The 22054-nt window shown below is 36.6% G+C and overlaps 1 protein-coding gene across 1 annotated transcript; it reads right to left on the reverse strand.

Moving 5' to 3' along the window:
* Positions 1-662: 662 nt before the first annotated feature.
* On the reverse strand, positions 663-21955 carry LOC137391007 (integrator complex subunit 13-like). Its single transcript, XM_068077339.1, has 16 exons — positions 21840-21955; positions 17073-17295; positions 14225-14299; positions 12587-12778; positions 11897-11988; positions 11346-11436; positions 9884-10012; positions 9031-9208; positions 7492-7760; positions 6319-6397; positions 5268-5344; positions 5032-5177; positions 4346-4558; positions 2559-2650; positions 1123-1258; positions 663-834 (listed from the first exon to the last, which is right to left on the reverse strand). Exons 2-16 carry the CDS (start codon positions 17289-17291, stop codon positions 783-785), a joined length of 2040 nt encoding a protein of 679 aa, XP_067933440.1. The 5' UTR covers positions 17292-17295; positions 21840-21955; the 3' UTR covers positions 663-782.
* Between the last annotated feature and the right edge of the window lie 99 nt (positions 21956-22054).

A 22054-nucleotide genomic window follows, 5' to 3' on the forward strand; every position in this document is an offset into this window, starting at 1 on the left:
GAACAAATTGCATACAATCACCAACAATTATTTTGAAAACATCCAGCTGCTATTCATTGCCAGCTGCTTTAACAATCTTCCACCAAATCTCCGTTCTCTTAGCAGAGAAGGGCATTTTAAACACTATTTGTCAGACTATTTATTCTATTTTAATGGCTAACCGTTGCTTTTTTTCCTCTTTTTGTTTTACTATTGCTGTATGGCCTACTTTGAAAAACATGTCTATTTTGAAATGAAATTACTGCCAATAAAGTACTATATATATATAATTTTCATCAACTTGGCAAAAATAGCAGCTTGCAAAACAAGAATTTTTGGTTCATGGTATTTCTTCGATCAACACACTGACAGATAAATGTAGCTCATATCATGGTCAGAGTTTATCATATATGTAAGGTTGACAATAGTGAGACAACAAACTCAATCGTTAGTAAATCCATTGTTCAATAAAAGGTATAAACACTATCCATGTACGGATTACATAAAGAAGTCATACACAATATGTTCATATATACACAAGCCAACATACATCTATCAATAGACCAGTGAGAGAAGGTCCTTAGGTTAATGAAGATACTGCCCTGTTTTGTTTGAGCTACTCTAAAATTATATCTTTGTTAGAAATAGTGCAAGCACACAGCTGGCTGTAAGGCAGGGTGCCTGCAAACAGCTGGTTATAAATAACACAGGCATTGTAACCATACTATAGCTGTTGACAGTCAACAGGATCACATAATGTAGGGGTTGTGCAGCTTCTAGGACCTAGTCTTTCGGCCCATGTATCAATGATCCGGACAATTCTTGCTACCAGGAGTAGAGTCATCAACAGGCTGCCTGTAAAAGGCAGCAAAATCTGCAGTTCAAACTGTGTTGTAGCCAAGCATAACAGTATTACCATATATGTATGTGTACCAATAATTTCTGGAAAATATTGTCAGAGATGCAAGAACTTTTTACCAACCACAAGTGCTAGACCGAACCAGATAGCAAGAGTAAAACAAGAAACTACCACTAAAATGAACTTTGTTGTCCATACAAATGTCCCAGCAAAGCAATTATTCATATATTATTAATATAATATTTATATCTTGTGCATACAAATAAAATTAGAATATAGCTCACATGAATTGCTCTTCTAGCTTCTGGTACAGCTTGGCCTTGTTGTCAATAGAAGTAGCTCTGCCAGCAAACTCTGCATGCCTGCTGTTATTATGCTGGTTCACCCTCCGAGTCCACATTGCCAGCAGAGTTTGATTCCCTGCACAACATGCTGATGAGGTTGGCATAACTGGAACTGACAGGCCGCTCAAGTGCAAGCATTTGACAATCCAACTAGGGTGATTGATTGTTATAGGAATACTCAGCAGCAAATTCCTATAGCAAAACTGAATCTGTGTTTACACTCACAGGTGAATATGGCTGGATTTAGTAACCAGTCTCACATTTACTAATCATCACTACATTCAAAAGTTAATGTCACACTTCGCACAGTTAAAATATCTAGTAACTCCTTTTCCCGGTTGTAATCACTAATATGATCACCAGCATATTTGGTTTTACACGCAGCAGGTTTTGCCCATTTACTAGAGATTTACCTTTTTTGAACTGAGCTACATACGTAGGTGCAGTAAGTGTAAATGCTATATCTTCTACTGTAGTTGGCAAACCACACCAAATACAAATGAAGCAAAAAAGATATAGCTAAAACTTTGTGATCAAACCTCTCCATGCCAAAGGTGAATTATTGTACATGTACACACAAGATAATTATTAGGAGATAGTTACATGTACAAATGCCAAATCTATATATAAAAATATCAGTGTTTGTCTTTTTGTTAAAACCTGTGTCCAGTTATAGCAATTAAAATCTAGCAGTGAAAAATCCGCATGGCACTGGATTTGATCTTGGGACCTCCAGATCTAGAGGTAACAAACTTAACCATTAAGCTACACAGAATACAATGTAATGACTATTTGAGAAATAGTCATTACATTTACCCAATCTAATGACTATTTAAGTGTATAGTCATTAGATTGATTAAGATACTCACGCTTGAAGCACTTGCTCGGGGTTAATAACTATTACTGTTAACTGTTACGTGTAATGATTGTTAAACTGGCCAAAAAACCCGGGTATTGACTGAGCAAAGATCTAGTTTTTTAGGTACCGTAATTTAATCAAATTCATTACGTAATTATTCTATTATCCGTGGTACACCGGGCATTCATTTAGTCTTCACTATAATAAGAGCCATGTCCATCCATATATCTGAAGAGCCTTAGGAAAACAGATTGGACCATGCAGGAATATAACTCAGATATTCAGATTCCATGCCAAACATGCTACTAACTGCACCACTTAACCTCCTTGCAGAATCAAGGAATAATTGTGGAGATACTTTTTATATACAACCTTTCACAGCACACGAGACTGCCAGAGTACTAGTAGTTAACAAAGTGCCACTATTATTGGCACACATGTGCTGGAACATTCACAATCAATATAACTTACCTACAACACAATCCACATAACTTACCTACAACACCTAAATACTTACCACTGAAGTTAAGCGGAATTCCAGCATATTTGGATTTTTTGGGAATGGGTGAGTCAGAGCGAGGCAAAGACTTGCCTCTAGTATCCAGTGAGCTACAGTAAACATGAATCCAGTGAGTGAAGGATGTAGGTCAGATGACAAAGGTGACTTGCTTGAGGGGTAACTAAGAAAACCATTTTATCAAATGCTCAGCTATAACATGCTCTGTTTGGTGATCAAACATAACTTTAATATTTTGCATCTTCACCATAGGTTATTAATATAGACAAAGGAACAATATGCAATGGCCAGTTTAAACTAGTGAAAAATCTCAAAGAAATGACCACAATTACCCTTTTTCCTACAGCCATTGGGCGACCACCTCTTTAAGACTAAACGGAGATATAGGGCGACCATCTCTTTATGACTAAACGGAGATATAGGGGGACCATCTCTTTAAGACTAAACGGAGATATAGGGCAACCATCTCTTTATGACTAAACGGAGATATAGGGCGACCATCTCTTTATGACTAAACGGAGATATAGGGGGACCATCTCTTTAAGACTAAATGGAGATATAGGGTGACCATCTCTTTATGACTAAACGGAGATATAGGGGGACCATCTCTTTAAGACTAAATGGAGATATAGGGCGACCATCTCTTTATGACTAAGCGGAGATATAGGGGGACCATCTCTTTAAGACTAAATGGAGATATAGAGCGACCATCTCTTTATGACTAAGCGGAGATATAGGGCGACCATCTCTTTATGACTAAACAGAGATATAGGGCGACCATCTCTTTATGACTAAATGGAGATATAGGGCGACAATCTCTTTATGACTAAACAGAGATATAGGGCGACCATCTCTTTATGATTAAACGGAGATATAGGGCGACCATCTCTTTATGACTAAATGGAGATATAGGGCGACCATCTCTTTATGACTAAACAGAGATATAGGGCGACCATCTCTTTATGACTAAATGGAGATATCGGGCGACCATCTCTTTATGACTAAATGGAGATATAGGGCGACCATCTCTTTATGACTAAACAGAGATATAGGGCGACCATCTCTTTATGACTAAACGGAGATATAGGGCGACCATCTCTTTCTGACTAAACAGAGATATAGGGTGACCATCTCTTTATGACTAAATGGAGATACAGGGCGACCATCTCTTTACTCTAAATGATTACTTGCTTATTCTTTACTCGATAGAATCGCTGGTTCTTGAAAGATAAAAACATATCACTATTAAAGACGAACTTGAACAGAACTTTAGTAGACTTTATCAGAAGGTTTCGGTATTTTTTCTATCATTTGCAATTGTTTTTAATGTTTGAGGTGATCTGACTGCTGGGATGGCTCAAGATTAAAATCAACAAAACCTCATCATGGATAAAATTCTCAGAAAAAATGTGCGAAATGATGTCACTAGTTGTTATCGTTGCGATAGTTGATCGACTATTGTGTTCAAGTTGCAGCTTTACGAGTGTCTATTCTGTCGGTCTCTTTGCTAAGATAGATCTCATAATCACAATTTCGCTTGATCTGAGCGTTTTAACCGCGATCAGTCTCTGTCAGTCTCTCTGCAACTTTAGACCTCATGATCACACTTTCGCTTGATATGAGTGTTTTAACTGCGATTAAGTTTCGTCGATTTTAAAATTTGAAACATCCTGGCAATCAGATCACTACAAACATTAAAAAAAATTGCAAACGATAGAAAATACTGACACTTTCTGATAAAATATACTAAAATTTTGTGCAGGTTCATCTATAAACCTTCAACTCACGTCTCACTAGATGGGGTGCTTGCTCTGGATGTCTTACTGTCCAGTGTAGCTCTACGCTTGCGAGAATTAGCAGTGTTGGCAATGTCTTCAGAACTGGGCAACGGTCGACATTTATTGAGAATAACGAGAACATCGGCATGATTAGGTGAAGTGTCAGCATGTGCTTGTACCAACTCATCGAGTTCAGCCCACATGAGCCGTGTGTATTCCTCCCTGAACAGCCAAACATGCATATATACTATATACTGAGGCATGAACAGGAAGAGATAATGTTGATCTTACAGATGTAGCGATAAAAAGAGAACATAGAAGTAAATTGACTTGTTCAAATCTGGGCAAATAACTAACGGTCACGGTTGCGCTATATCACTGTAATTGTATAATTGTAATAATGAACTGTATATAACTGTTGTGATCACTTATGTTCAAAACATGCACAATGCAGTTCCATAGTTTTGTGTAGAAGCACCATTTAAGATTATTTTTGAATGAGCAGCAAGATTTTAGAAAAATTTTGAAAGTAGCAAGAACTAGCAGCACCGAGTTCATTAAGAGTATAAAAAACCTCGTTTAAATTTACTAAAATTGATAAGTGCATTGTAATAAAAATACATCCGTGGATATGTATTAATGAAACTATTTAATAAAAATATATCCTTGACTAAAGATGAACAGTATGAACCAACTTTTTCTTTCCTTTCTGCACCGAGTAGGCTCCAATTTGGTTTTGTTCGTCTAACTTGAGCATATCAAATATTGCCTTCCTGCACTCTTCTACCTGCTCCATTGTCAGCTGATCTTGGGCTAGCAGACGTGGCAAGAGACCAATTTGCTGCAGCAACATGCCATCTATCAGAAACAAAGTTTATCCAAAGCGATGCCAACTGAAAATCAAGTACTCGTATGTAAAAGCATAACTCACAGCTTCTAGATTGAATATGAGGGTTTCTCCTATAGTCATTGGCCAGACTCTTGTAGTCCTCTCCATTGATGCCTCGGCTATTAAAACATACACAACCAAAAACTGTGTTAGAAATATTGTTAACAGAAATTAAAATTAAAGAAATTAAATGATATCCTGTGGAACCCCAGTGCTCGACCTCCTCCTTACTCAAACAATTCGATGCTCAACAAAAATATTTGAGTAAAAAATGCATCTGAATTTGGACAGACTTTCGGTGCTAGAATTGGCTGAGTAGAACCGGAGAACGCTGAGTGAGAACGAAAGGAGGCGGGTCGAGCCAAGCGCACTTCTCGGCCTTCTCAATCATTTGGTAAGCGTCTATTTGACTCAGATAGTGATGTACACATTTCGTTTGAGTATTTTTTACCAGTTTGCTACGTTTTGTGTTGCTTTTGCCCTTAATAATAATAATAATATTGTCGTTGATAATAATAATGTCGTTGATAATAATAATATTGTCGTTTAGACACATGCTCTTTTAATATTTCAGGTTTTTTTAGGGTGACAACAAATTAAAATACCTACTAGTGTTTCTTATGGAAAACTGGGTTTCTGTTTTTGAATAAACTGGTGCTTAACCATCACACCTGAACGAATTACAGTCGACTACTGAGGTTTCACTGTATTATTGGCAAAACATTCTAGATTCGCAATAAAACCGTGCATAAGTCGTCATTAAATGTCGACAGTATCTCCATAAAATTCGTAAGATACATAAAACTAACATAGCATTAAAGTGACCTTTAAAGTAATTAGTCTTTTGTGTATTTTAAAATATACTGCTACACACTATCAACAACAACAGATAAGCCATATCCCATTACTGCTGCAAATGGCAGAGCTGGGAATCTGTCATGAACTTTGCATCGGAGCACATAGCAAACACTGCACACTATACAAAATTAATTACGCTACATCCGTAACCTCGTGGTGTGATTTATTTAGGCATGAGGGAATTGAAAAATTGTATCTTTGATATCCCTCATGATGCATTACTGATGAAACTAACCTTTTGAAATCGGAGCTCCTTCTCCAGCTAGAGGCTTGTCAGGAGACAGAGCATGGTTTATTATTAGTTCTCCAAAGGCCTGTACACACACAAGTAAGACTGACTAGAGGCCTTATTTGAAAAAAGACAGCTAAACATTACTCCATTGTTTAATCTATATTGTAGCTGTATTTTTAATTCTTTTGAAAATACTCCTTCAATCACACCGTAAATAATGTTTCAAATGGTAGCAAAGACAATATGCAGCACAGGAAGAACATATTAATTTTATGTTACTATTAGGGTCTTATAAACCTTGTCATACCCTCAACCACTCCGGTATTACAAATATTATAGTGCATGAAAACATGTAAGACAGGCAATAATCTGAAAAAGACCTTTACTATATAATCATATCTTTATACTTTTGTCAGGCCTGTGGACCCTCTTATGTGCATGAGTTGCAATACTGACAATAGGCCTCTGTATTGAACAGATTCCGAAATGATCACTGAGACATCTACCAGCAAGACGATGAAAATGTTAGACTTGATGGTGTGTGAAACAGAATCAAACAAGTGTTGTTAGATTTAAAAAATAAAAACTTTACAGAATAAAATAGGAGTACAAAGTTAAAAAGCACTTGTTGATATTTTGCATTCATTTAATAACATATACTAAATCAGAGTTTTCATCTCATAATTAGAGTTGTCATTCCAACACCAATTATTTTAATATTTGATATACATGTGTAGCCAATTAGCTTGACAGGATATATAGATATATTTCAATACCGACATGGCATAAAGACAGTGAAAAACTTTGAATGGCTGTCAACAAAATATTATATGCTAAAAATCATTAAAAAAGTTTCCATTTTGCTTGGTAACGAGCGACTCAGCAAAACTTTGCCACCAATTTTGCTAAGTTAAGAAGAAGATAGCACAAAGGTAACAAATGTTATATAAGTGTGTATGTCATCTTACTGGTAATGGCTTGCTGTTCAGGACATGAATAATATATGTTAAAGCACAGATTTGGGAAACCTACAAGTTACTCATAGCAAAAAGCGGTAGGAAATATAAGATTTTTGCACACATTTAGTTTTTTATATAAAGGTTCTCGCTTGAAAACAAACAGACGTTCACATGACTGACTGTGGCGGTTTTTAATTTTTACCTACAGAGATTTTACCTGAATTCTATAGTCTGTAATTCTGCCACCCAGTCCTTCACTAATAGAAGGGGGGTCATCCAATATGCTCTTCCCGCAGGTCAGCTGATGAATGTAGATTTGTCCCCCATGACTGGTGAGCATGTGTGAGAGTATCTTAGCCCCAGACTTCTTTGGCTGTTCCAACATGACAGACCGACCGCCCAACAAGAAGTTGGTGAGACAGAGAGACGGTCTACTGTTAGCATCGAGCGGACTCAATGGAAATGCGCCAACACACGACTGAATGTCTACAATCCAAAATTACACAGGTCGTGCATGAAACACTGAAGAGAGGCAACAAAAGGTTAGATAGGCATCACGAACTTCGCAGATCAAATCATAACAAGACATTTGCCCTCATAACTACCCATTGCACTCACCATCAACAATTCTTTAGCTGCTATGAACATCTTGAATCGAAGCTCACCCTTATTTTGTTTTATGTTTTGAAAACACTTGGGGTAAAATGTCTGGCTCAAGATGGACTTTGGTTGCCCTGGTTTTACAATGCGAAATGACAAAACTCATTAGCAAAGACAAGGACTGCTGGGAAGGTTTTAGCATAACTGGCAAACAACCAGGATGATTAAAGGTCAAGTTGAGTAAAACTGGTGACAAACACTTCATTTTAAAAGTGCTGTCGAAACCATCACATCATCAACAGCTCAACAGCTCAACACACTAGAGAATAGTGTATTTTAGCATGAAAAGCATGGTGACACCCTTGACTAATAAGGGACAAACTAGTTAATAGGTCATCAAATCCCCTGATTATAAAACACTTCTTGGCAACATAATATATTAAGGCACAACTTTAACGCAGCTCACCAACTACATGTATGACATAAACTATACCATAGAAATACAAAGTGACAACCTGGCTATATTTAAGTAATCTCCCTGTAACTAAAACTATAACTTCATGTATGGAGAAGACACGAGAAAACTACATCTATTGGAGTGACCAGGATTTGCTGCCAACGTAACCAAACTGAATACATATAGCAGAAACTAATGCAATACAACAGAAACAACACAATCAAGCCTCTATGTACAAAGCTAATTCATTCTGAGATCTACTTCATATATTAGAACAGTTGTATGCTGGACTCGATAATCTTATAGAAATCTATCGTAATTCATTTAATTAGTTCCAAAGGCCAAAACCTATGACAGCTCTTGAATTAATCTTGTAGGTAATTACACATAGCATTAAAACAAATGTATTATATAAAACTTAAACTATTTAAAAACAAAATTAATAAAGTAATAATCAATGAAAAGAGGTTTTTATCGATACTTTACTTTAAAGACATGAGAACAGAACCGTAGGTGATTTTTATTATTTGTTATATTTATTATTCACTAGCCTGTTCAACTTCTTATATGAAACTGCGATGTTTTGAGACACTTCAAACATTGTATATTAGAAATTACTTTAGGTGTCAAGTCGACTATCATAAGTAGAGATTTGACTCTCCCTCCCTTTAGAAAACCCAATTAATATGCAGGGCATACCGTTGCTAGCAGAAGCCTTTGGCGTGCACCACTTGAGTGTGACGCTATCCACTCCTACAATCTCTTGCGATGGCGCCCTGCACCCCTCCGCTAACTCGTTAAGCATTTCGCTGTGAGCTTCGGACGAGTGTAAGAGTTCTACATCATAGTTGGCTGAAGAGTTGGCATTCTGTTCTTCCTGCACAATGGTACAAATCTCTACATATAATACTGTATTGACTGAACAAGAGTATTTATTGTTGATGCAACGAGGTAGGGTGCAGAGGTAGGATGAACAAACAAATCAAAAAACTGTGACTATCATTAAGCCATTGATAGCGATATTACGACTTTACTAAGTTTACTGAACACCTATTGGCGAGTAAAGCAATATACTGAGTTTGCTATACGATGAGAGTATGCTTTAAAACGTTTTAACCGAGCATCACAACCATACATGTAAATGTATATATGTAAATATATGTAAATACATACTGTAAATAGCTGACAATTGTGTCCTTTTCAAAATGTCCAAATGTTGAACACAATAACAATCTTGCAATTACAATCTTCATAGCTAAAAGTGTGTGTACTAGTGACTTGAATGGATAGCCAAAAATCCAAACTAAGCAGATACGCAGATAACTAAAGACATGTGGACCTAGTTTGCCGGTTGCTGCTTCTCTGATACGTCACGTAAATGAGAAAGATAACTCCCACACAAGTTTTTCAATGCACTTAGAGACAGTAGGTAGGTGGCTGCTGTAAGCAATGTGGTTGATAAGGTCAAATGTAACAGGGAAGGACAACCCTTGAATGACGGAATAAAATGCTAAGATGACCAACTGAGTGACTACAGCTAGTAGGAATTGACCTTCATTGGAATTCCAGTAACTGATGTTATGACGAGGTTGAAGAAATTGACAGCTAATGCAACCATCTTATTGGCTAGACTTCGACCGGATGGGGACACCATGACTGTGATGGAGAGGGAGGCAGAGACCTACAATAAGGAGAGATCAGTTTGTGAGAAACTTATACTGCTTGCAATATCAAATGTCCTTTGGGAAACCTACATACACTCGCCTGTGCTAGCTATACTTGCCTGTACTAGCTATACTTGCCTGTGCTAGCTATACTTGCCTGTACTAGCTATACTTGCCTGTGCTAGCTATACTGGCATAAACTAGCCATATTTGCATATGCTAGCTACACTTGCCTGTGCTAGCTACACTTGCCTGTATTAGCTACGCCTGCCTGTGCTAGCAATACTTACCTATTCTAGCTATGCTTGTCTGTGCTAGCTATGCTATCCTGTGCTTGCTATACTAGCCAGTGCTAACTAGGCTTCCCTATGTAAAATATACTTCCCTGTGATAACTATACTTACCTGCTCTAGTTATGCTTGTCTTTGCTAGCTATACTTGCTATACTGGCCAGTATTAGCTAGACTTCCCTGTGCAAGCCATGCTTCCCTGTGATAGCTACATGTATATTTACCCATGCTACTTACACATTTCTGTGATAGCTAAATTCTCTGTGCAAGCTATACTCCCCTGTGATACCTATATTTCTCTGTGTTAGCTATATTTCCATGTAATAGCCATATTCCCCTCTGCTTGCTTCACTCCCCTGTGCTAGCCGTACTTTACTGTGAAAGCTACATTTTTTCCTGCACTAGCAACATTTGAGACTAGCTACATTTGAGACTAGCTAAACTTGAGACTAGCTAAACTTGAGACTAGCTAAACATAAGACTAGCTAAACTTGAGACTAGCTACACGAGAAGCTAATAGAAAGAAATTCTAGCACAAGAAAATGTAAATGACCTAGGTAAGTGTGGCTAATAGATAGAAGTGCAGCTAGTGCAAAGATGTAAAACTATAACAAGGAATTCAAGTTAGCACAGTAAAATGTTACTAGCTCAGGAAATATACACATGTAACATATAAAACATACACATATGATAACTCAAATGGTACAATGAGACTAGACTAGAAGATTCAAGTAAAACAAATTCTGTATAGATTACATATTGACAGTGAAAAAACCAAAACGTGAAGTTGTCATTCCTTGAATTTAACTCCACAACTTCCTAGACTTTACCAAATTAAAAATAGCAAACTTCTCTTTACATTTATTCAAGGTAAACCTCAGTGTAATAGTTAAAAAGGAATATAATCGCTCATCTAGTATTTTAACAACTGAACTTTGATGTTTATGCCGAGATGAAATAAAAAAAAGAGCCAAGACTAAAACCACGCCAACACCAAAAATACTCCACAAACATGAGGGACACCTGAGTCAGTATCCATCATCCATTAGATGGTACACACCTCAAAGGACTCCCTCTCAGTAACTTTACAAGTGTTTCCCACTGGATGCACAGCAACAATGACAAGCTCGCAGTTGTGTATAGGTAACAGCCTGCAACATAACATACATACCTCTTACACTAAACTGAGTGCAAAGAATATGAATATTTACGGTCTGCCGGGGAGGGGGGGGGCAATATTGGGCAAGCACAGTTGAAGAATCAAGAAGCTATCATAACTCTTGGCACCTACTTTCATAAAGATGGAGATGCCCTCGCTGACAAACAACATAACTTCAGAAGACGGATAAGTCAAACATAGCAGCACTTGGCATACCTTGTCATAAATTCAGGGCAAACAGTAAAATAGTTATGTCAGTAGAACTATTCCAGACTGTTACAAGGAATTTGTTGTTTTGTAATACTTTTAACCAGATACCTAGTAACGTGTCAGTATTTAGCTAATTACTAAAACACACCCAATGTCTCACCAATGTTATGTTCTAGTCAGCTGGGGGTCAGTCGATCAAGAACATATTTTCATATTCAAGTGGTTGGCACAGAGTGACTTACTCATCAGAGCTGAAGGCATCTCTATTCCTTATATCGAACAAAGAGACAAACTTTTTGATAATGTCATCTATTTGAGAGTCCGACTTGGCCATCTGTAAAACAATTAGCGCATGGAAGACCTATTAGAAGGACATGAGACACGAAGACCAAAGATCAATGTGTCTTGTATTTTCTGCAACAGACTACAAAAATAGCAGAAAAGTATAGACAAACACAAACCCGTCCAATCATAAAAAGTTGTAAATGGTTGACCATGAGTCAAATACAATGTTTTTTTCAGCTTTTGCCATTTAGGGGTCACCACTGCAATTGGTATATCCTGGTACAGAGTATATTGTGACCAATTATTCATGAGAGTTGGCACAAGAGCAGCTGTAGCTAGATGCACTCTCTAACACCACCGATGGTCCTTCTGTGGTTCGAACCGCTGACCTACTGATTGTATACCAGCGGGCTAACCACTGAGCCACCGCTGCTCCTATGAGCCTACTACACTGGTATGCTAGAATAAATACAAAACAAAAAACTAACAAGAGTGCGATAAAGAGGGACTCTGCAATCACATCTCTAACGAGAATCTCCATAATAAACTCATATAACATTTTCCGGGCAGAGCTCACAAGGATTATGCCAATACATCTCATTCGAACGGGAGTTGTGTGTCCTCAAGCCAGCTATCCATAAACTTACTGTGATACAAATAATTCTTCCGTTATTGTGTAGAGTGTCAGCATTCTCAAGCAGCGAAATTCTTGCCTCACTCTGTCGCTGTGTAGGAATATGGAGTTGATCAACAGCGGCGCTGAGTCCATGCAACACGGAGACATCATCAGCCCGGTTGGCTTTCCGAGGCAAGCCTAATAAACCAAATGCTCTCTGTATCTGTAAACAAGTTGCATGTCTCCTTTTATACTGTACTGACGCATAAATTAGATAAACCACCGAAGTAAATCATTATCTGGCACCAAAAAAGATCTCGAAGTTTAAACCATAACTGTCACGTACAACTTTTATTGTATTTACTAGGTATATCAGACACGCTGATTCCGATTTTGTACTCAAAATAAAGATTGGTCCACTAACTTTCAGAGTAATGAAGAATTCTTTACAGTGTTTTAATGTCGGTCTCGAAAACAACACGATCGGCACAACAAGCTCCGCTCATAAATACGTGACGTAACCTAGCTTTTTAGGAACGGAAGTTAAGGATGTTTAGACCGATTTAGAAAAATAGAGATGATTGTTTTAAAATCCATTATTATCTAAATTCAGCTTTAAAAATAATCTCAGTATTTTCTGAAAGGTAGATATGCTATTTAACATTGCATATCTAAAAATGAGCTCAAAAAAGCGCGATAACAACGCTAGCTTGTGATAAAACCGCGCTTTCTGAGCTCATTTTTCTTGGCGTTCAGCCTATTTAAACATCATGTGACAAGCTATGAGCAATTTTAAATAGTTTAATACCTTTCATAAAAGACTGAGATTATTTTACAGGCTGGATTTAGATAATAATGGGTTTTAAGACACCAATCTCTATTATTCTAAATCGGACTAATCATCTCTACTTCCGTTCCTAAAAAGCTAGGTTTCGTCATATATTTATGGGCGGAGCTTGTAATGCCGATTGTGTTGTTTTCAAGACGGATACTGAAACGCTTTAAAAAAGCCTTCATGACTTTGAAGGTTAGTGGACCAATCTTTATTTTGAGTACAAAATCGGAATCAGCGTGTCTGATTTACCTAGAAAATACAATAAAAGTTGTACTTGACAGTTATGGTTTAAATATGAAACATCCAGAGCTACAAGACTCACTCATGGTTCAGATATAAATCGTGGTTTGTCTTGGCAGACTCTTGAGTAACAGACCTACCGATTTTAAAAGCTAAGGATTTAGACAATTTTTAGATAAAAAAGTTGTGAAACCATTGTATGTTGAGATTGAGTCAGATATGCTAAGGAAACACTCTCGTCGGTCTGATTAGGTTACTGGTTTATGTGAGAAAACCTACAAAGCAGAGGTTAGATTAACAAATGTTGACTTTGCATTTGCTTAATATGACGAAATGCTTGTTTGTATTAACTAGCTAAAGTGGAAACACGAAGTTACTCTAGGGAAAGGAAACTAATGATCTGTTGATATACGAATCACCAGGCTTGCCCTGATGATACACAGAGCTCATACATAGTATGTTCTATTTTATATCTTTCTATATATTTTACGAGATATAAATGTTTGATGAGTCACCCTACTGGTATTTAAGGGTTGTTTATTATCAGCGCTGTCCTCGCTCCTATCAGCAGCAAGCATCAGAGATAATACTTACAAAATCTATATCTTGTTCATTGTCAGACCAGCCCGAGAGTGGGTGAGCAACAACATCACTCGCAAAGAAACTAATCTACAAATTGGAAGAGACAATTAAACAAATAGGCATTCATTGTTTGAAGCTAGATAAATATTTTTCAAATAATCTAGACATCAAAATAAAATAGAAGATACAGAATATAGCCAATTTATATTGAGAGCGGCTTAGAAAAATATCACTTTTTTGTCATCACTTGGGGATATTTCCAAGGGAGGACTAGGCCCATGAGAAGATCATATTGCAGTCCACATAACACTCGGTTTCTTGTAAGATGGTGTCAGGTAATTTCAAACAAACTAGACTTGATGAATTTGTTTATACATCCAGATTAAATATTTATATTATATAAATAATACCCTCTTGTATAGACATGAGGCTGAGAAAGTACTTGTTTTCAAGGCCATAACTCAGTACAGTCAAGTCTTGACTAATGAGTGTTACACCATATAAACTTTCCTAAGTACGATATAAAATTTATACAATTATTTAACTCTGAAAAATAACTTTCAACGTACAATGTTGGAAGTTTCATGAAAGATTGCGGTTTTGTAAGAGAAAGAGCGAGTAAAACTTAAAAATAAAACACGATATAAAAATAATAACAAATATGTAAGTCAAGTCTATTTAAACTTTCCCAAGCCTAGTTTAGCCTATGCACCTCTATTACATTCCTCCCCTCTAATTCAAGGCGTCTCTGAACTTACTCTACTGTTCGCATGTGTGTAAAGCGTAGTAACCGTCAAAACCTCTTTTTATGAATTATTACTTTTTGATTAGGTGTCTACATAATGCATTTGTTCTACTGCTATGTGTAATTGCCTACAAGATTATTGGAGGTGTAACACTAGAATTTAAACAACGTGATAGAGTTATGACTCTTTCACACTTGAATAAATGACATAATCAACTATGGATTTAGTAATTTCTAACACAACATTCAAACTTTCTCAAAGCCTCAAAGTTTTATAGATGAAAGATTGAGGTTGAAAAGTACAAAAGTAAATTAAATGCAAAAACCTTTTTGTAAGCATTATTTATCAATTCGTTCTGAATGGATTTCATATAATGCATTTGTTTTAATGCTATGTTATTACGAGATATATTTATTGAAGGAGATGTTGCACTAGAATTATAACAATGTTGTACAATAATAACTTTCCATGACTGGGTTTCCTGTCAAAACTAATTGACTGGCCTTTCTTGGTTTGCCCTTTATGCAATTGCCTGTTGAAATGCTAATGACTACTACACATTTAAAGTGCAGATTACCCAACACTTCAGAAAACGCTTCAATAGCAAAGATTGAAAAATAATGCTGTTTTCGTATTTTCAGTGCCGCTAACACTGCTTTTGTAATATTTAAAAACAAAAATTCAACTCATCTAAATTTTATCGGCTTTTGAGCTATTGCAATAGCGGCATAACATTGCTTGTATCGATAGACAGAAGCAAGCGCCAGATTTGAAATCCTTAGCAACACATTGAAGAAAATTTGTACAACGATGCAATCATAACGTGTATTAAACTATTTTAATTAAACAAATTATCTGAAATGTAAAATTATCAGAAATTTAAACAGAATCATTGAATGAAAGAAAATGATGTGTTAATTATACGTTGCCTATAGCAGAAAATTACTTCAGTTAGTCGAGTCGGTAGTCGGCTCAAAACTACAATTACAAGACGTCGCATTTGTCCTTGACCTGCATTACTGTTTGTGCGTAAGCATGCTGAAGAATTATACGTTACTTTACCAAAACTATTCCTGATTACAAGTTGAATGCTCATAAACTATCATGGCCAAGAGAGGCTAATTCGCCACTGTTAAGGCGCCTTCAAGGAATTATTGTAAGCTCTTGGTTCTTGGAATAACTTAAAGCACATAAATTACATAATTTTTTTATTGTATATTTCAATACATCAGAGTCTTGGCTTTCGAATGAGCTATTGTTTGACATGGTGAGACAGACATTGGTTGGTGTTTATAGGATTTCCCCAGAGCTCTACCGCAAAAATGTTTACTGGCATAGGCTCGTAAATTGTGACGTCACAATTTTCTTATGCGGTGTTGTGTGCTCTTATCGCCTATTTTATTGCTTACTGCTTATATTTATCAACTACGATAATGACGCTAGTGTCAGGCGAAGATAAGACAACTCCAGAGAACCAATGAAGATGACAAAGGAATCAGTGTCATTAGTTCTCCATGTACAGATTATTTCTATGATAAATAACTCAGATTCCAAGCACCATACTATATTTATTAAATTTTGCGTTCATATTGTTAATGTTTTGGGTGCAAACTGATGTCTATAATAACTTGAATAAGAAATTTGTTCACATTGAAACATCTCTATATCCAGACTGATAGCTTTTGCTTTTCATTAACCATCTATATCAGATGAGGCAACTCCACATACTCTGTCTTGCTTATGCCATTGCCAACAGGCAGTTTGATGTTCTTAGATTTTTAACGAAGTAATTAGACCTATGTTTGATCTATGAGCTAGTTTAGAGCTATGAGCTAGTTTAGAGCTATGAGCTAGTTTAGAGCTATGAGCTAGTTTAGAGCTATGACCTAGTTTAGAGCTATGACCGAGTTTAGAGCTATGACTGAGTTTAGAGCTATGACCGAGTTTAGAGCTATGGTCTAATTAGTATTCCGATTGATTATTAAACGAATAACTCCGAACATAACCAAACTTGCATCGTTTACGGCTACTTCATGATTGCAGACAAAAAGCGTTTCATAAAACTTACTTTCTTAGCGGAAGATGGACTATTAATAGGCACTAAATAAACTTACCAATTTTTTTCTTCCAAAGATATCGTAAACAATTCTGCAAAATTCAAGCCCGGCCTCGATGCTTGAGGTCCAGTGAGATTTGGAGAGAGGGGCAAGAGGAATTGTCGGAGTTTTGCCTTTACTACCGACATCAAAATCAAAGTCCTCGTTGGAAGACTGCAGAAGCTTTGCGCTGTGGTCGATGACAAACACGGTCTTATAGTTGTGAGGATAGACCATAGTCCTATTGAGTGCAACAAAACTTAATTAAACTAAAGGCATATAATAACCATAATATAGGATAGTAGTAGGTACAGAATGTCCTATACTGTCACACAGCAAATATTGTATACCACCTCTATAGCATTGAGTAAATAATCAACATTAAATAATTTTGAGTTTAAATTAAAACATTTATTACTTTATCCTACTCAGGTTGTATGTGAACTTGCAGATGATTTTAGAAATCTCTATGATGGTTCTTCTGAATGTCACAGTAATGTGGAAACATTTTTAGGTAATTGGGTTTGAGTCGATAAAAAGGTAGTTCTGAATCAGACTCTTCCATCAGACACACATGTAGAAGTACATGTATGCGTGATTTTATCATGAGCTAGCGTTGTTATTGCGCTTTTTGAGCTCATTTTCTTGGGTGTTCAGCCTATTAAACATCCTGTAACAAACTACGAGAAATGTTAAATATCTTATCTACTTTTCATAAAAGACTGATATTATTTTGAAGGCTGAATTCAGATAATAATGGGTTTTAAGACACCAATCTCTATCACTTTAAATCAGACTAAACATCTCCAACTTCCATTTCAATGGAAGTTGGGGATGTTTAGTCCATAGCCAAAAAGCTAGCATACGTCACATTTTAATGGGCGAAGCTTGTTGCGTTGATTGTGTTATTTTCGAGACCGATATTGAAATGGTGTAAAAAAGCCTTTATGACTTTGAAAGTTAGTAAACCAATCTATATTTGAGTAACTAATCGGAATCAGTGTGTCTGATTTACCTAGAAACAACGATGAAAGCTGTACGTGACAGTTATGGTTTAACTCTGTGAGCGCATTTGCAAACTAACCAACTTTACTAACCACATTATACCAGTTTAAGAAATTGTATTTCTTGTGACCAAGACTATTTTATGTTAGTTCCACCAATACAGCTTTTCATTATCCAATGAGCTACTCTTATCACACGGGGTGTGATTTTTCCACCTAATCTCAGATTCAGTTGCATTTAAACTACCGAGTTGCTAGCCAGAATACAATCTAGACTAAATTTTTTGGGCCAGTGTTGAACATCTCAACAAATTGAAGGTAATTAAAGCTTGCTACATACCAAGATATGTATTATTGCCAAATATGCATCAGGTTCTTAAAAATGTATTTAATTGTTGAGAATAAAAATCCTCACCCTGAATTCTCACTGTACTACTACAATGGTTTATTGTAAAAGACTGAGTTAGGAATAAATAATATCTGTATTCTTGATAGCTGTTTGTCACTACTCTGACCGTATAGTTCACCATAACCATGACATGCTTTGTCAACGGATGTCAATGCCAGGATCATGTATGACTGTCTAATGGTTAGAAGAGACATGTCATATATGTAAACCTTGATTTATAGTATTTTCAAGTACATGCATTTATTTCATTTATAGTATTTCGCAGTATTGTGTTTCTTGATATCTTTTTAGTTGAATCTTTTTAGTTGTTCACTAGGCATTAGATCTCTATTCAAAGTGTGGTAATCATAAGATTTGTGGGTTAAAGGTTTGGCCTTTGCAGAGTCTAATCATGTTGATTTACTGGCCAGCCTCACCCACTTTGCCTCTACAAATAAATCATAGATTTGATTGTAGAGACTCACAAAAATTGCTGTCATCGTCAAGTATAATATCCTCTATAGTGGAAGCAAGTAAAAACCTGCAGACTGGCTCCTTGCTGGGTGACTACTGGCTCCACACCAGCTAGTTGACAGCAGAATGTCAAATGTACTTATAAATGAACTCAAGCAGGTGCAAAAAACCACAGAAATACAGATAGAGAGTGCATAAAATCTTTGCCAAGAAAGTTCCGTAGATAGTGGTATTAATAAACAACCAACTCCAAAAAGATGGGAGCTGTGAAAAACCAACAAGCCAATAGATTTGCCTGAAAAGCAGTGGAACTAGATCAAAAGACAGTGATACCTGCTCTAAAAGTAGCAGAGCATGATCTACACCAACCGAAAGTCCCTTTAACAACTCAGTCAACGTTGTTGCGCCAGAAGCAAAGAGCAGGATAATGCTGCGTCTTAGGTTTGGCAGAGACTGACCATACTCTACAAAAAATTCCTACCAAAGCAGATGGAAAGAAATCTGGAAAAATTAATCCTTAATACAGTTTGCATCACTGTTATGTTTCTGTATGAATAATAACACAAGTTATAAGAAATGTAGTTTCTTCACTCGCATAGTATGTAATCAATTAATATGTAGATACAACAATAGTGTATAACTAAAGTATAACGGTATTAATAGTTATCTGTATGAATAATAAAACAAGTTATAAGAAACTGAACTGTTGCCTTCAAAACCTAGTTTATATAACTATTAGCTATGGCTATTTAATAAATTGCTAAACAAAGCATAAATTTTATTTTTTAGATATATAGCACAAAGTTAGCTTGATCTAAGCTTTTCTATTATAGCAATAGATTAATTAGAGTCCCAGTATCCAAATATTTGTTTGATAAGCTTCGAGCACAATGGAAGAACTCATTGGAAATCAAATAGGAGACATTTAGCTTGAAACTCAGCAAAGTCTCATGTATGCATTTCCTACTGGCTGATTGGTTTTCCTTAGTCTTCAAACAGTCCATAATGCAAGTAGATAACGAAAACTAGATGCTTGCCATGGAAAGCAGTTTGCCAGCAACATACAAGTAACCCAAAAGGTTTTATCTGCACTCAGACAGAAGCCACAGTCTGGCGCTAGGCAGCTCCGGGATTACTGCCCGTAAAATTGATTGAAGAGCAATCAGGGGCCCCATTTTGGTTTTGATTTTAAAAAAGCTTGATTACAGTGGCAGTTAAGTGTTTTATCTACCCTAATCCATAATGTTGAAAGCTAGAACCACCATAGGAACATTCATGGGTAGGAAAAACAGAGGTGGATGCTATACAGTTTTTGCCCAAAATTGAAGGGACATACAAATACTAAGCAGAAATCCAACCTCGCAGTGCAGCCTCATCAGAAAAGAGGATGTAATAAAAACAACAGTAATAGTGTTGTGAACGCTACACTACAAATATATTTTAGTAGTATCTCAGTCCACTAACAATCAACCTGGACACTTTGAAAGCTCTAAAATTCCCAAACACAAATGGAGTTTCATACCAAAAAATACTGCTATATAATCCCAAACAGAGAAAGAGTAGACAAGACTTCTTTTTTCAGTAGATAATGCTTGCTGACCACTATTGCCTTCTATAATGAAAATTAGTCAGGATGGTCCCGGCAAACAACTAAAAAAGAAAAATTACCAAAGCGTGGAAGGCCAGAAAAAGACGTTACCTCCAAAGCAAACTTAGTATATTAGTGGTCAAGAATGAAACTCAGTTTTTATTGACATATGCTGTAAGCAGTATACCTTCTAGTCAATGAACAAATCGAGTTTTGTTCTTCAAGATCATTTGCATTGAAAAAGGACGCCAGTGAATTAGATGAAACTCAGCACATTGGTTGGAACTGATTGGGAGTACTGTATAAATCTTGCCTGATTCATACATAACTACATCTGTGATATCACTTCTTAAAATTCTATTGGTAATCAAAGCAGATGTCAAGTTTTTTTCTTTTGCCTTTTTGTGACACTACTGAAAAAAGTCGCCATTTCGAATGAGGACCCTATCCACCAAGAGAAAACCCAGCAGTTTGTATATCACTCAGATATTACCAAGAACCTCAAGTCTGTGTATGTTGAGGAGTATGTGGCCAGAGCAAGTGAAAACCTATGAATTGGCACAATGTCAGGTGGCTGCATGACGGATGCTGGACTGGATGCTGACTGAACTCGTAAATTAATCATTTATATATTAATAATATTTTTGTTTCATTAAAAATTTTATTTTAGATGGCTGAATGTATGGTATGTGTTTACTTTTCACTATTTGTTGTGGACACACCTTTTGTTTGCCAGTATGCGAGCAGAGCTGGTGCACGAGAGCAAGGCAGTCGCTCTGCTGAAACATAACGTTCACACGAGCCACACCTATCCTCAACTATACGAACATTTTATAACACTGCGGAGCAATGGCCTTCCTTCAAAGTGGATTAACCGTGGTTTATTGTCATTCAACTAGGAAGGTATGAGCAGGTTGGCCTACTTAACACAGTCCCACACAACAGGTAGTAAGGATTGTTTGGGGTACTGATAAGAGAACATAAGCAGTGTTGCCGTGAATGTAGCAAAACGCCGACTTCTTTTCCACCACAGTTACGTAGTACCAGTGGCCACGGTGTAATTTTCTGGATTTCAGTAGGTGCCACATTGCTATATCTTATAGGCTGCAAAGTCTTCTTTAATATGGTTCCAACATAATAAGTGTTGCAACATGTTAATTAAGCTGAAAAGCGAACCAAATTAAGATACAGGTTTGCTCTATCAAACCGACTCCTCATTTGACCTTTATATATGTGAGACCTAGTAAAAACTTCTTAAACAATACAATTTATCTTAAAATCTACCACTAAATTTATGCCAAGCTTGGTGATAAAAAATAAACACCGTGTACCTTTCAAAACGAAGCAGCAAACGTTAGCATCTCAATTTAACAATTTTCACGGTTAGTTTACTAGTTTTTGGATGAACACACACACACACTGCAAGCTGACATTTTGCACGTTCTCTCTACAAATCTACGAGGAGGTTATTACCCAGAGGTGTAGATCTCAATTCGAAAGCCAAAACTCTGCACCATGTAACTGTCGATTTAAGCGGCCCCGTTGA

The sequence above is a fragment of the Watersipora subatra genome, chromosome 3 (assembly GCF_963576615.1).
Source record: "Watersipora subatra chromosome 3, tzWatSuba1.1, whole genome shotgun sequence".
NCBI lineage: Eukaryota > Metazoa > Bryozoa > Gymnolaemata > Cheilostomatida > Watersiporidae > Watersipora > Watersipora subatra.

Bases quoted from the DNA above. Each gene is read 5' to 3' on its own strand.
- LOC137391007 (XM_068077339.1), bottom strand. From the start codon at position 17,291: ATGGTCTATCCTCACAACTATAAGACCGTGTTTGTCATCGACCACAGC. The intron at 12,779-14,224 runs GTAAGTATTATC...ACTTGTTTACAG, and splicing joins ATGAACAAGATATAGATTTT to ATACAGAGAGCATTTGGTTT. The intron at 7,761-9,030 runs GTATGCCCTGCA...TTTGGATTGTAG, and splicing joins AAAGGCTTCTGCTAGCAACG to ACATTCAGTCGTGTGTTGGC.